The 13,228-nt window shown below is 41.5% G+C and overlaps 1 protein-coding gene across 1 annotated transcript; it reads left to right on the top strand.

Annotated features, from left to right (window-relative positions):
• The first annotated feature begins 7,102 nt into the window (after window positions 1–7,102).
• On the top strand, window positions 7,103–13,017 carry LOC110527964 (kelch repeat and BTB domain-containing protein 8). Its single transcript, XM_021609616.2, has 5 exons — window positions 7,103–7,255; window positions 8,166–8,367; window positions 8,578–8,884; window positions 9,146–9,953; window positions 10,028–13,017. Exons 1-5 carry the CDS (start codon window positions 7,240–7,242, stop codon window positions 10,489–10,491), a joined length of 1,797 nt encoding a protein of 598 aa, XP_021465291.1. The 5' UTR covers window positions 7,103–7,239; the 3' UTR covers window positions 10,492–13,017.
• The last annotated feature ends 211 nt before the right edge of the window (window positions 13,018–13,228 follow it).

The raw sequence follows: 13,228 nt of genomic DNA, 5'->3' as shown, positions 1-13,228 counted from the left end.
AGATATAAAACTGTATTTTTTTGTGAAGAATCAACAACAAGTGGGACACAATCATGAAGTGGAACGACATTTATTGGATATTTCAAACTTTTTTAACAAATCAAAAACTGAAAAATTGGGCGTGCAAAATTATTCAACCCCTTTACTTTCAGTGCAGCAAACTCTCTCCAGAAGTTCAATGAGGATCTCTGAATGATCCAATGTTGACCTAAATGACTAATGATGATAAATACAATCCACCTGTGTGTAATCAAGTCTCCGTATAAATGCACCTGCACTGTGATGGTCTCAGAGGTCCGTTAAAAGTGCAGAGCGCATCATGAAGAACAAGGAACACACCAGATACTGTTGTGAAGAAGTTTAAAGCCGGATTTGGATACAAAAAGATTTCCCAAGCTTTAAACATCCCAAGGAGCACTGTGCAAGTGATAATATTGAAATGGAAGGAGTATCAGACCACTGCAAATCTACCAAGACCTGGCCGTCCCTATAAACTTTCAGCTCATACAAGGAGAAGACTGATCAGAGATGCAGCCAAGAGGCCCATGATCACTCTGGATGAACTGCAGAGATCTACAGCTGAGGTGGGAGACTCTGTCCATAGGAAAACAATCAGTCGTATATTGCACAAATCTGGCCTTTATGGAAGAGTGGTAAGAAGAAAGCCACTTCTTAAAGATATCTATAAAAAGTGTTGTTTAAAGTTTGCCACAAGCCACCTGGGAGACACACCAAACATGTGGAAGAAGGTGCTCTGGTCAGAGGAAACCAAAAATTGACCTTTTTGGCAACAATGCAAAATGTTATGTTTGGTGTAAAAGCAACACAGCTCATCACCCTGAACACACCATCCCCACTGTCAAATATGGTGGTGGCAGCATCATGGTTTGGGCCTGCTTTTCTTCAGCAGGGACAGGGAAGATGGTTAAAATTGATGGGAAGATGGATGCAGCCAAATACAGGACCAAACCTGATGGAGTCTGCAAAAGACCTGAGACTGGGACGGAGATTTGTCTTCCAACAAGACAATGATCCAAAACATAAAGCAAAATCTACAATGGAATGGTTCAAAAATAAACATATCCAGGTGTTAGAATGGCCAAGTCAAAGTCCAGACCTGAATCCAATCGAGAATCTGTGGAAAGAACTGAAAACTGCTATTCACAAATGCTCTCCATCCAACCTCACTGAGCTCGAGCTGTTTTGCAAAGAGGAATGGGAAAAAATGTCAGTCTCTCGATGTGCAAAACTGATAGAGACATACCCCAAGCGACTTACAGCTGTAATCGCAGCAAAAGGTGGCGCTACAAAGTATTAACTTAAGGGGGCTGAATAATTTTGCACGCCCAATTTTTAGTTTTTGATTTGTTAAAAAAGTTTGAAATATCCAATAAATGTCGTTCCACTTCATGATTGTGTCCCACTTGTTGTTGATTCTTCACAAAAAAATACAGTTTTATATCTTTATGTTTGAAGCCTGAAATGTGGCAAAAGGTTGCAAAGTTCAAGGGGGCCGAATACTTTCGCAAGGCACTGTAAGGCAATAAGTAGGCCATAGAGGCAAAAATAATTACAATTTAGCATTAGTACTGGAGTGATATGTGCAGATGATGAATGTGCAAGTAGAGATACTGGGGCGAAAAAGAGCAAGAGGGTAATTAATAATATGGGGATGAGGAAGTCAGGTGTGCTATTTACAGATTGGCTGTGTACAGGTACAGTGATCGGCAAGCTGCTCTGACAGCTGATGCTTAAAGTTAGAGAGGGAGATATAAGACTCCAGCTTCAAAGATTTTTGCAATTCGTTCCAGTCATTGGCAGCAGAGAACTGGAAGGAAAGGTGGCCAAAGGAACATGACCCACCAAATTGTGCTTCTTAACACCTGCCCGCTTAACCCGAAAGCCAGCCACACCAATGTGTCAGAGGAAACATCGTTCAACAGACGTTCAGCCTGCAGGCGCCCGGCCCACCACAAGGAGTCAATAGATCGCGATGAGCCAAGTAAAGCCCACCTGGCCAAACCCTCCCTAACCCAGATCGATGTTGGGCCAATTGTGCGCCGCCTTATGGGACTACCGATCACGGCCGGTTGTGATACAACCTGGGATTGAACCTGGGTCTGTAGTACTCGTAGACCGATGCACCACTCAGGAGGCCCAAGAGGATTGTTTTTGACTCATTGACCAAAGAGGCGATCAATGAACTAAAGTGTTTTCCAGTGCTGTAAAGTACTTAAAATACATTAAAGTTCTACTTAAGTCGTTTATTGGGGTATCTATACTTTACGATTGATATTTTTGACAACTTTTACTTTTACTTCACTACATTCCTAAAGAAAATAATGTACTTTTCCCTCCATACATTTTCCTTGACACCCAAAAGCAGGACAGGAAAATGGGCCAATTCACTCACTTATCAAGATAACATCCCTGGTCATCTCTACTGCCTCTGATCTGGCTGACTCACTAAAGACACATGCTTTGTTTGTAAATTATGTTTGACTGTTGGAGTGTGCCCCAGGCTATCTCTAAATTAAAAATAATATATATATTTTTAAACGGTGCTGTCTGTTTGATACTTAAGTATATTTTAGCAATTACATATACTTTTGATACTTAAGTATATTTAAAACCAAATACTTGTAGACTTTTACTCAAGTTGTATTTTACTGGGTGACTTTTACTTGAGTCATTTTCTGTTAAGATATCTTAACTTTTACTCAATTATGGCAATTAGTTACTTTTTCCACCACTGGTGTTTTCCAATTCTGCTGTAATTCTACTCATAAACATTAGCCATTGTAGTCATTAAGAAACATCATCAGCAGTTTTCCAAGTGGCATCATGGGGTTGTGCTGAGACTAGCTAGGTAGGCTCAGAGCATATGATGGGGTATTCACCCAGCCCCACAGATGGGGTTAGAAAGGCACTTTTTAAACATGAAGCGGGGACTCCAGGTCTGTATTTACAGCAGCCTCCCATCGTGCTCCTATTTGTCTCCTCCTGGGTGGCAGAGGAGACACAGACAGACCGAGAGGCTCTTCACAACATCTGCAGGCGTTCTCCCACAGGTCCCTAGAGGCATTTTATAACCCATTACCTCCATCTCTGACAAAAACACACATTTAAACTACAATTACACCCCCTGCCTCCTCTCCCTCATGCATTCCATCTCATCCTCTCTTCTGTTCTGCAATTCAATCGCTCCCGACCCAAGGCTCCTCCGCTTATCCCTCTCTCTCCGATGCCCGGCAGACGGTGTAAAATTGTCTTACAACTGAAGAGGGGCCTTTTAGGCAGGATGGGGAAATTCATCATAAAGTGCAATCCCTCTATGGCACGCGCACACACCTACACACATTACAACACATTGAATATGAATTCTCACATTCGTGTACACCTTGGTCATTTTTTGGAATTGAACATCTGGTGTGTAATTCAATCAACATACAGTACGTACCAAATATTACATTTGCATTCCACAGGATAATAGTGCTCATTTACTCAGCAGGTTTCTGGTGCTAAGGGTTAAAGAATCTGAGAAACAGGCTGGGCTAAATGATGACATTGCAATTTCTTCCAGATAAATATTTTATAGCATTTCTGTTGCTCCCCACTCAAAAGAAGCTCTGGGACACTTTTATTCGTAAAATAATTGTAGCTTAACAATGTGTATCCAAGGACTGCAGTCTTTCAACCATATAGTATCATTCTGTAAGACTATAACTACATGATATAGTTCATCCAAGCATTTTCCCTTAGGAGAAAAACACAGGCCTACAATTTTAGACTGCAATCTGAGGATAAACCACAAAAGATGACCCCATCTATTCCCATTTTCTCTCAGTCAACATTTCCCCACATGTCATGGATTGTAGCAAATCACACTGTTTTTAAAGTTGAGACAGAGTAGCCTATACATTTTGAAAGTGCACCAAAAATAAGGAATCCTTTTTTCATTGTTACTGTGACCTGAAAATGCAGTTCTACGTGCAAAAAGTAAAAAAGTATTAGGCTATAAAGAGCCAATATATCAGGAGATGGTTTCAATGTATCAAAAAGGGGGCATTCTGCAGAGGGGTAAACATAAGCTAAAGGTATCATTAAATAACAGAAACCCCAGGAAGCCTCTTTCCTTCATTCCAGAGCAGCTAGGCCCAATTTAACAGCCTGCACTGTAGCTGAATGGGAACAAATTGGAGAGAAAAAAATCGATTGTGCGGATTGCAGTTATTTTATTTGACTCTCCTCCTATCATTTTACAATGTTATGCAGTGTTAGAGTCATTTTCCAGGCTGCACTATGCTGATAATGGCAAAAAGAATGATCAGACTGTTGCCTCTACTGTAGTATTGCAAGACACAAACATTCTGACCAGAAAATATACAGTTACTAGTGAAAGTCCACAAACCTTTTGCACAGACTTCACATTTCGCAGCCTTAAAATTAAATCTAAAAAGTGATTATATTAGATTTTGCCCCCTACAGATATACACAACCTACTCCATATTTCCAAAGTGAAAGAAAAATGATAGAAAATGTATGAAAATGTATTGATTGCGTATGTCTTCACACCCCAGAGTTAATAGTTTGGCAGCCATTACAGCTGGTCATATTTTGTTGTAGGATTCTACCAACCTTGCACAACTCTTAGGGCAACATGTATACAATTTTTTTTGTAAAAATTACTCAAACCAAGTAAATTTGGTTGGAAATTATTAATAGACATCTGTATTCAAACCTTGTCACTGATTTTCAAGCAGATTTAAGTCAGGACTGAGACTAGACCACTCAGGAACACTCAACACCTATTGGAAAACCATTCTGCTGTGTCTTTGGCATTACAATTTGAGTAATTGTCCCGCTGAAAAATAAAACTATAGCAGGGTTAGGTTTTAAGAAGACTACCCATAACATGATGCTCTCACCACAATAATTGACAATACAGAGGATCAACAATATTGCATTCACTCAACATTACTTGTCTGCGTGACAAAGTTAACAGAAGGAAGCTTGTGTTTTAAAAATAGACACTGAATCATCCTCTCTGTTTGCAACAAGGTCGTCAAGTAATACTGTGAGACAACACGGCAAGACATTTTCTTTTTGGCCTGAGTTAAAAACTACATATTTGGACTTACAGCTGTAGTTTTTAACTCAGGCCAAAAAGTTAATGTCTTTGCCGTATTGTCTTGCAGTATTCCTTCTGTCAAATCTAATCCAACAAAACACAGTGTGAAACCCTCTGTATTTTTAAGTATTGTGGTGGCAGCATCATGTTATGAGTATGCTTGTTACCAGCAGGGACTGGTGAGTTTGTCAGGATCAAAATAAATATGAAAGAAGCAAAGCCCAGGTAAAAAGTTATAGGAAAATCCACCTCAAACTTCTGAGTACCTTACCCAGTGATTGAGTCTTAATTTTCAGCGGGACAAATTCACAAAATGTTATGCCAAAGACACACCAGAATGGCTTTTCAGGTATTGCGTGTTCCTGAATGGTCTAGTCTTAGTTCTGACTTAAATATTCTTGAAAATCAGAGACATGGTTTGAAAATTGCTGTACATCAATGATTCACAACCAAATTTACCGAGCTTGAGAATTTTGACAAAAACAATGGATATATGTTGCCCTAAGAGTTGGTAGAATCTTATTAAAAATTATTCACAGCTGTAATGGTTGCCAAAGGTGCTTCCACCAAATATTAACTCTGGGGTGTGAAGACACGCATTCAAGACATTTTCAGTTTTGTAGATCTGTGGGGGGGAATCCAGTTTAATTCATTTTTAGATGTACATTGAGCCTACACAAATGAATACAAATGTCTAACCATAGAATAGAACAACAAAATATGCCAGCGTCAATTAATCTAATAATGCTGCCAGTATATACATTCTAATTAAGAGCAATACAGATTAAATGACACACTGCATTAATATATGGAAATTACAAGCCGATTGCATGGCTTGTTACAGAAAATACCCTGTTTATCTTGACACAATTAGATTGCAAGTGGCACCCCATGTGCCAACCTGGACTCAGGGTTAGAAGTAACATAGTATATTTAAATCTGGAAAATGTAAATTGGTATCATATGTTGTGTTTCGTATGGTATGTATACATTTGTGGATGTCCATCATCCATTTCGTATGATGTTACGAATTACAATTTGAATGATATGTTATGAATTGCAATTCATACAATGTGTAACAAATCTGAATTTGGTAACAATATGTTACCGATTTGCTAAATGTATGCTATGTTACGAATTCCAATTTGTTGTGGCTAACATTAGCTAGGTGGCTAATGTTAGCTAGACTAGGGGTTAAGGTTAGGGTTAAGGTTAGGAGTTAAGTTAGAGGTTAGAACTCAGGTTTAAGGGTTATGGTTAGGCTTAGGGGAAGGGTTAGATAACATACTAAGTATTTTCAAAGTAGATACAAAGTTGTAAGTAGTTGCAAAGTTGCTAATTAGCTCAAATGATGTGATGAGATTCAAACACACAACCTATGGGTTGCTAGACATTTGCGTTATACACTTACCCATCCACCCCGACCAACCACGCTACTAGCTTTTGCCTTAAGCAACCTTCTGTCTTATGTAGCCATACTAAACATAACATATTATTCTACAGTAATTTGAGTGGCCCGGATTTACATTTACTATATTATGCCTAGTTTATGAGACCAGACTGTATGTGCTGAACTTCAAGAGGCCCACATCAAAATGCTGACCACTCTCTTGTGATTGAGAGCTCAAATTGAAATGAATTGCATTTCATACATTCTTCTTAATTACTGAAAGGCCATTCACCAATTGTAATGTTGATAACAAGCTTGGTATGGGCCTTTAGCAGCATAGAGACAATCAAAGTAGTGTAGTTTCATAGATGCAAGGTAATGGCTAGACAGACCTTGGAGTTACTTGGATGCTAAGAATTTGTGTTTTTGTAAGGGTTGTCCTACATTAAACTTCGGATGCATGACAAGATAGTGTGTAAATCATATCATTAAATAGAACACAGTGTTGGCCTATACAGAGCCCTTGTTCTAAATTAAATGCTCTGGGCCTTTAAATCTATATTCAATTTATTCCTGATTAAAAGAGAACGTATAAATTGTTGCCTAGATGTTCCTTTAGTGATTAATTTGATCATCAATTCCATTGGCTCTACGTTGATTGGGTGTCATTGTCGGCTGTTTCCGTTTCATCGTGTGCTCTGAGAACAGACTGAGGAGAATGGCTGCCAGTGGAGGTTAGCGTTTCTTGATTGTTTGTGTTAACGAGGCAGACTTTTAAAACCAATTTTAAAGTTCCCTAATTCATATTGAATGGTAATATAACCACCAAGATTACACCCTGACAAAAGTATTAGACACTTAAGATTGTCTCTCTTCGTTTTACAAGTGAAGCTGTAAGCGAATGGCTTCCAAAGTGTATGCTGGTTAGCTAGCATTACTATCTATAACGTTATCAGATGGCTAGTTTTAACCACATGTTGTCTGTTAGTAGACCTAAGTCTAAACAATTGCCTATATTTGTATGCCAATGATACTGTTAGACCTTTCATGTGTACTATCTGAGCTTTTATTAATAGCTGTCAATAAGGTATGTAACAAGCTAACTAACGTATGTCCGGCTAGCTAACGTAACGTGCCCACGTCTCGTCCTGATGAAACATAGCTAGCTGTTGGCCAGTTTGACGTTACTTGTGTAACGTTAGCTAGTAATGAACTAACCGACTAGCTCCATGTCAACATGAGTGAGCTAGCTAGCTAATTACGATAGCTAACTAGTTAAGAAAAGTATCGTTGTTTCGGAACGGGTCTTTGTTCTGTCAATAAATCGTGCACAGTGCGATTGGGTGTGCTGAGTGGGTGATATCCATGGCACACTGATTGCATGCTAGTTAACGTTACTATACAACACTATCTAGTGTCGAATAGTAATTTAGTATAGCCATAGCTAGTCAGTTTACTAATCTCCACATGTTTTAGAATATGTTTCTCTACCCATTGTAGCCAGTACGCTTGACTCAATTGTTGTGCTGCATGTGCTACTAAATAATATTATTAATATTATATTATTTCCCACATAATTTCATAATAGTGTCTGTTTAATGTCCATGGAAAAAAGGGTATGTTTATCTCCTGTTTCTTCCATAGGCAAGCTGTTACAAGTACAGAATGGGAGTCCGTCAAGCACAACCTACAGTGGGGTAGATGCTGTTCATGCCTGTAACATCCTCCAGCAGCTCAAAGTCTTGTATGATGAAGCACAGCTCACAGATATTGTTGTTGAAGTGGACCATGGCAAGACATTTTCGTGTCACCGAAATGTCCTTGCAGCAATCAGCCCTTACTTTAGGTAGGTCTGATGTGAGCAGCTTGTTTGTAGTCTACATTTTTAGATAACAACCAATGCTTCAACTAGCCTGAGTGCCAGTCATTTTGTGCCATCATACCAGCTTCCTGTCACTCATTGTCATGTCAATGATGGCAATGGAGTAGTATCTGGGACCAGGCAATGCTGCAACAAGCTTTCTTAAAAAATGTTTATATTTCCTCTTCCCTCCAGGTCCATGTTCACCAGTGGCCTTACAGAAAGCAGCCAGAGTGAGGTGCGGCTCGTCGGGGTGGAGTCTGAGTCCATGCACCTTGTCCTGGACTATGCCTATACGTCCAGAGTCACGCTGTCAGAGTCCAACATCCAGGCCCTGTTCACGGCAGCCAGCATCTTCCAGATCCCAGCCCTGCAGGACCAGTGTGCCCTGTTCATGATCAGTCGTCTGGATCCCCAGAACTGCACCGGAGTCTACATGTTCGCCGACGCCTACGGCCACCAGTTGCTGAGGGAGCGCTCCCAGGACTACATACGCAAGAAGGTGGGTTTTATTCTAAGAACAAGCTGTTCTATTACACTATTGTGCTTCACTTGGCTCGCCATTTGGGAAGGATTCATGTATCAATATGTCATTAAAATGGCCTTATAATTACAATAATGTCAACACAAGTACCATAAATAAAGTAGTTGACACACTAATATTTTAGGATAGCATTCCAGGTCTTTATCTGTTAGTTGAGCATTCTGCAACAAATGACTGAGGTCTAGGTGAAATGTGACATGTGGTGTTGTGCTGTTGTAGTTCCTGTGTGTGGCGCGGGAGCAGGAGTTCCTCCAGCTCACCAAAGAGCAGCTGGTGAGCATCCTGAACAACGATGACCTGAACGTGGAGAAGGAGGAGCACGTGTATGAGAGCATTGTGCGCTGGCTGGAGCACGACCGCTCCCGCAGGGAGGCCCACCTGGCTGAAGTGTTCTCTCAATGCATCCGCCTGCCACTCCTGGACGACTCCTTCCTTAGCCGCATCCCACCCCCCTTTGCCTGTGCCCTCTCCAGAGACTCTGCCATGGCCCGTCTCAACGGCACCAACGGCTGCCCCCAGCGCTTGGGCATGACCGCCTCTGAGATGGTCATCTGTTTTGACGCGGAACACAAACACTCAGGGAAGAAGCAGACTGTGCCTTGCCTGGATACCACTGCTGGGAAGGTGTTCAAGCTCTGCAAGCCCCCCAATGACCTGCGGGAGGTGGGCATCCTGGTGTCATCGGAGAACGACATCTTCATCGCCGGGGGCTACCGCCCTAGCAACAGTGAGGTGTGCATCGACCACCGGGCGGAGAGTGACTTCTGGCAGTACGAGCACGCAGGGAACCGTTGGCTGGGGCGTTCGCCCATGCTGCGGGCCCGGATCGGCTGCAGGCTGGTCCACTGCTGCGGGAAGCTGTACGCCCTGGGGGGCCGTGTGTACGAGGGGGATGGGAGGAACGCACTGAAGTCAGTGGAGTGCTACGATGCCAGAGACAACTACTGGACCGCCGTCAGCCCCATGCCTGTAGCCATGGAGTTCCACAGTGCTGTGGAGTACAGAGACCGCATCTACATCCTCCAAGGTGAGGCGGAATAGTGGAGACACTATGTTTATGTTTATCTTAACACTCAGTGGTGCTGCTTTTCTGTTTCTCAGGTGAATACTTCTTCTGTTTCGACCCTCGCAAGGACTACTGGGGCCACCTGGCCCCCATGAGAGTCCCCCGGAGCCAGGGCCTGGCTGCCTTACACAATAACTGCATCTACTACATCGCTGGCATCTGCAGGAACCACCAGCGCACCTTCACCATGGAGGTCTATGACATCGAGCAGAACACCTGGGCCCGCAAGAGAGACCTTCCGTTCGACCAGGCCACCAGCCCCTACATCAAGTCCCTGCTCCTCCAGGGCAAGCTGCAGCTGTTTGTCCGCGCCACACAGGTCATGGTGGAGGAACACGTGTTCCGTACCAGCAGGAAGAACTCCCTCTACCAGTACGACGATGAGGCGGACACATGGACCAAAGTCTACGAGACGCCCGACCGCCTCTGGGACCTTGGTCGCCATTTTGAGTGTGTGGTGGCCAAACTGTACCCACAGTGTCTTCAGAAAGTGCTCTGAGAGGGCTGTAGGTGACAGGTTCCCTCCACAAAGAGGGAGTGTGCGTGGTCCTGCATGCCTTGTGCCTGGTACTGTCCTGTGTTTGCACCACAAGGACTGTTGAATTTAGTCTTAAAGCGCTAATGGTTCAACACCATCAAATTGGGGTGGTTTTAAAAGATTGCAGATTTTTTTTTTCTCCAGTCGGAACCAAATACCCATACTGATACTTGTTTTACAGTTTAGTACAATGAATCATAAGTGCAATTATCTTGTTTTTTTGAGCCATTTTGTTCCATTTTATTGTGTGGACCCCTGGAGGAGTAGCTGCGGCTTTCGCAAAACAACTAATTGGGATCCTAATAAAATACCATTCTTAAAAGGATATATAGGATATATTTTTACAATTGTTATGCATGCAGTTGAGGGATCAATATGAAGTGCCCTCTAATTGTCATGTCAGCATAAAGTGAGAATTATTAATAATTTTAGTCTTTATTCATACGGGTAAGATGGGCGGTGATGCTCAGATTGATGGGGTTTTGTCTTTGACTGCTCATTGCGCCCTACAGCAAGCTCGTCTTTGGAAGTGTTTATTAGTTGTGTGTGTGCTAGTGATTTAGGTTTATTTCAATGTGTAGTAGGAGGCAGGTATGTTATTTTGTGAAATGCATACTTTGCTTTTAAGAGAAGGCCTTAGCTGTGTCAACCAATGTGCTGTTTGGCTTTGTTGCAGTTGGATTCATAATTTTGCATTTGTAGATTAGCTTCACACTCGCAGCTGACATCCATATTGTTGTAACAAGTGTCACATGCCAAGACCACTTGAGAAGTTAGACTATTCACTCTCCACATTGGAGAAACAAGCATGGCGTCAGATGTGTGTGTGTGTGTGGCTGGCATAAGTGAGACATTTTGAACCATGCAACCGTTTGCTTTGATAGCAACTCAGCAGTCAGGTAAAGAGCAAAGGGATGTGGTTCAGGCAGATGCATTGGTTTGTGTGTGGGCAGCTTGCTGCAGCAGTGTTTTCTGTGGATATAAATTTTTTTTCAGCATGTTTGATATTGATTAGAAGTGTTTGGAGTTAACCTACCTCTTAAATGCCAAAATGCATTTCAGAACTTGGTTCATCTGAAAAGTGGATAAAGTTTCTAGTAGCAATAACTAAGGAAACGTTGATACAATTAGGTTTACCCTTGTGGAAGTGCATTAGCTGTTCAAGCTTAATTTGTGTACTTTAGGGGAAACAGCTCAATATTGGCTGTGTGGCTGGCTGATGTACAGTAGTAGTTTGAGGAGTATAATGGAGATTGTTGGTGTGTAACTTAGCGCAGATCCCAATGGCTGTCATTGTGCCTGTGGGTGGGTGCATCGGATAGTAGTCCTGTGTGTTTAGCCTGGCGACGCAGTGTCTCAAGTCTTACTCATCATTGCACTGAATCACTCCAATAGTTAGTCACTGCAAACTTTACCAAGCACCCTCCTGGACAGAACTACCAGTGTTGGGGCACAACTTTACATCTTTTACACATGAATCCATCTGTACATGCTATCACATGGAGGAAAAACAGAACTTGGTCCTGCTTTTTTGACAGTCTTGTATGTAATAATTGGGCTAACACAGCCATTGAGTGACGGCTCCCTATGGAACTGCAATATTTTCAATGTCAATAATTTCCTCATGCAGGTTGCTATGTCATCTTTGCACTACATATGATTTTCTCGTTTTAAAGCTTTCCCTAAAATCAATCAACAACAAAGCAATCTTGGGATATACAGTTCTGCCTGCAAAGAATTTGAAATGGGGAATAATATGAGAACCCACATTCTAGGTGTGGAGGTGACATGATAAGCTTTTGTAAAGAAAAGGACTGCAGATCATTTGGTGCTTGTTTGATCTGGTCAGAGCAATGCCCTCCTGAAGCCCTCACAGGTGAAAGGGGGTTTGCCCGAATGCCTAAACTCAGTCACTTGGGAACCAGGAATAGACGATTCTCAGGATTTCTATTGATACAGAGTACTGTATTTAAATGTCTTGTGTAATATACTGAACTATACGTTTGCTGTACTTGCACAGTTTTTACAAACTTTTTTTTTTTCCTTTTGTAACTTAAAATAGATGTGATTTAATTTCAATGGCTGTATTTCTATTTTCTATATTTAGTTATGGTGGTATTATGTTCTGTATCCTACACATGGATATCGGCACATTATTTGATTTTCTTTCTTTAACAACTTCTCAGTAAGCATTACAGATATGTAACTTCAATGTTGAGTTAATCTCCAACACGATGCAAAGCTTACAATGAATCAGCCAATCGATGTGCTTTCTGTGCAACAGCCGTAGTTGGCCTTGTGCAGCCATATCGAAGCTCATTGAAGACCTGTATGTAAGCATTGTCCAGATGGCAACTAGCAGTGGACTCTTCCTGTATTTATTTTTGTTTGATGGTTTGTCTATGTAGGGTTTGGGGGATAGTGCTTGTTGAGCTCAACTGTGAAATTCACATTGCACATATTTTGAGAATAAAATTTGATAACCTATTGGTGACTTATTGCCATATGATTATTTGGTGCTGAATTATTATTATTATTAGCAAACCTTGTACTCTTGTCTAGCTTTTTTAAAATTATTTTTAAAGTAACCTATCACATTGTACAATGTCAGTTTAAAAAAAAAAAAACTATGCATCGTTGGGAATGTTTCATAAGCAAGCAATTCACTGAGGTCTACACCAGTTGAATTCGGAGCATG

Source organism: Oncorhynchus mykiss, chromosome 7 (assembly GCF_013265735.2).
Source record: "Oncorhynchus mykiss isolate Arlee chromosome 7, USDA_OmykA_1.1, whole genome shotgun sequence".
Classification (NCBI taxonomy): domain Eukaryota; kingdom Metazoa; phylum Chordata; class Actinopteri; order Salmoniformes; family Salmonidae; genus Oncorhynchus; species Oncorhynchus mykiss.
This window is presented reverse-complemented; position numbering and strand designations above follow the sequence as displayed.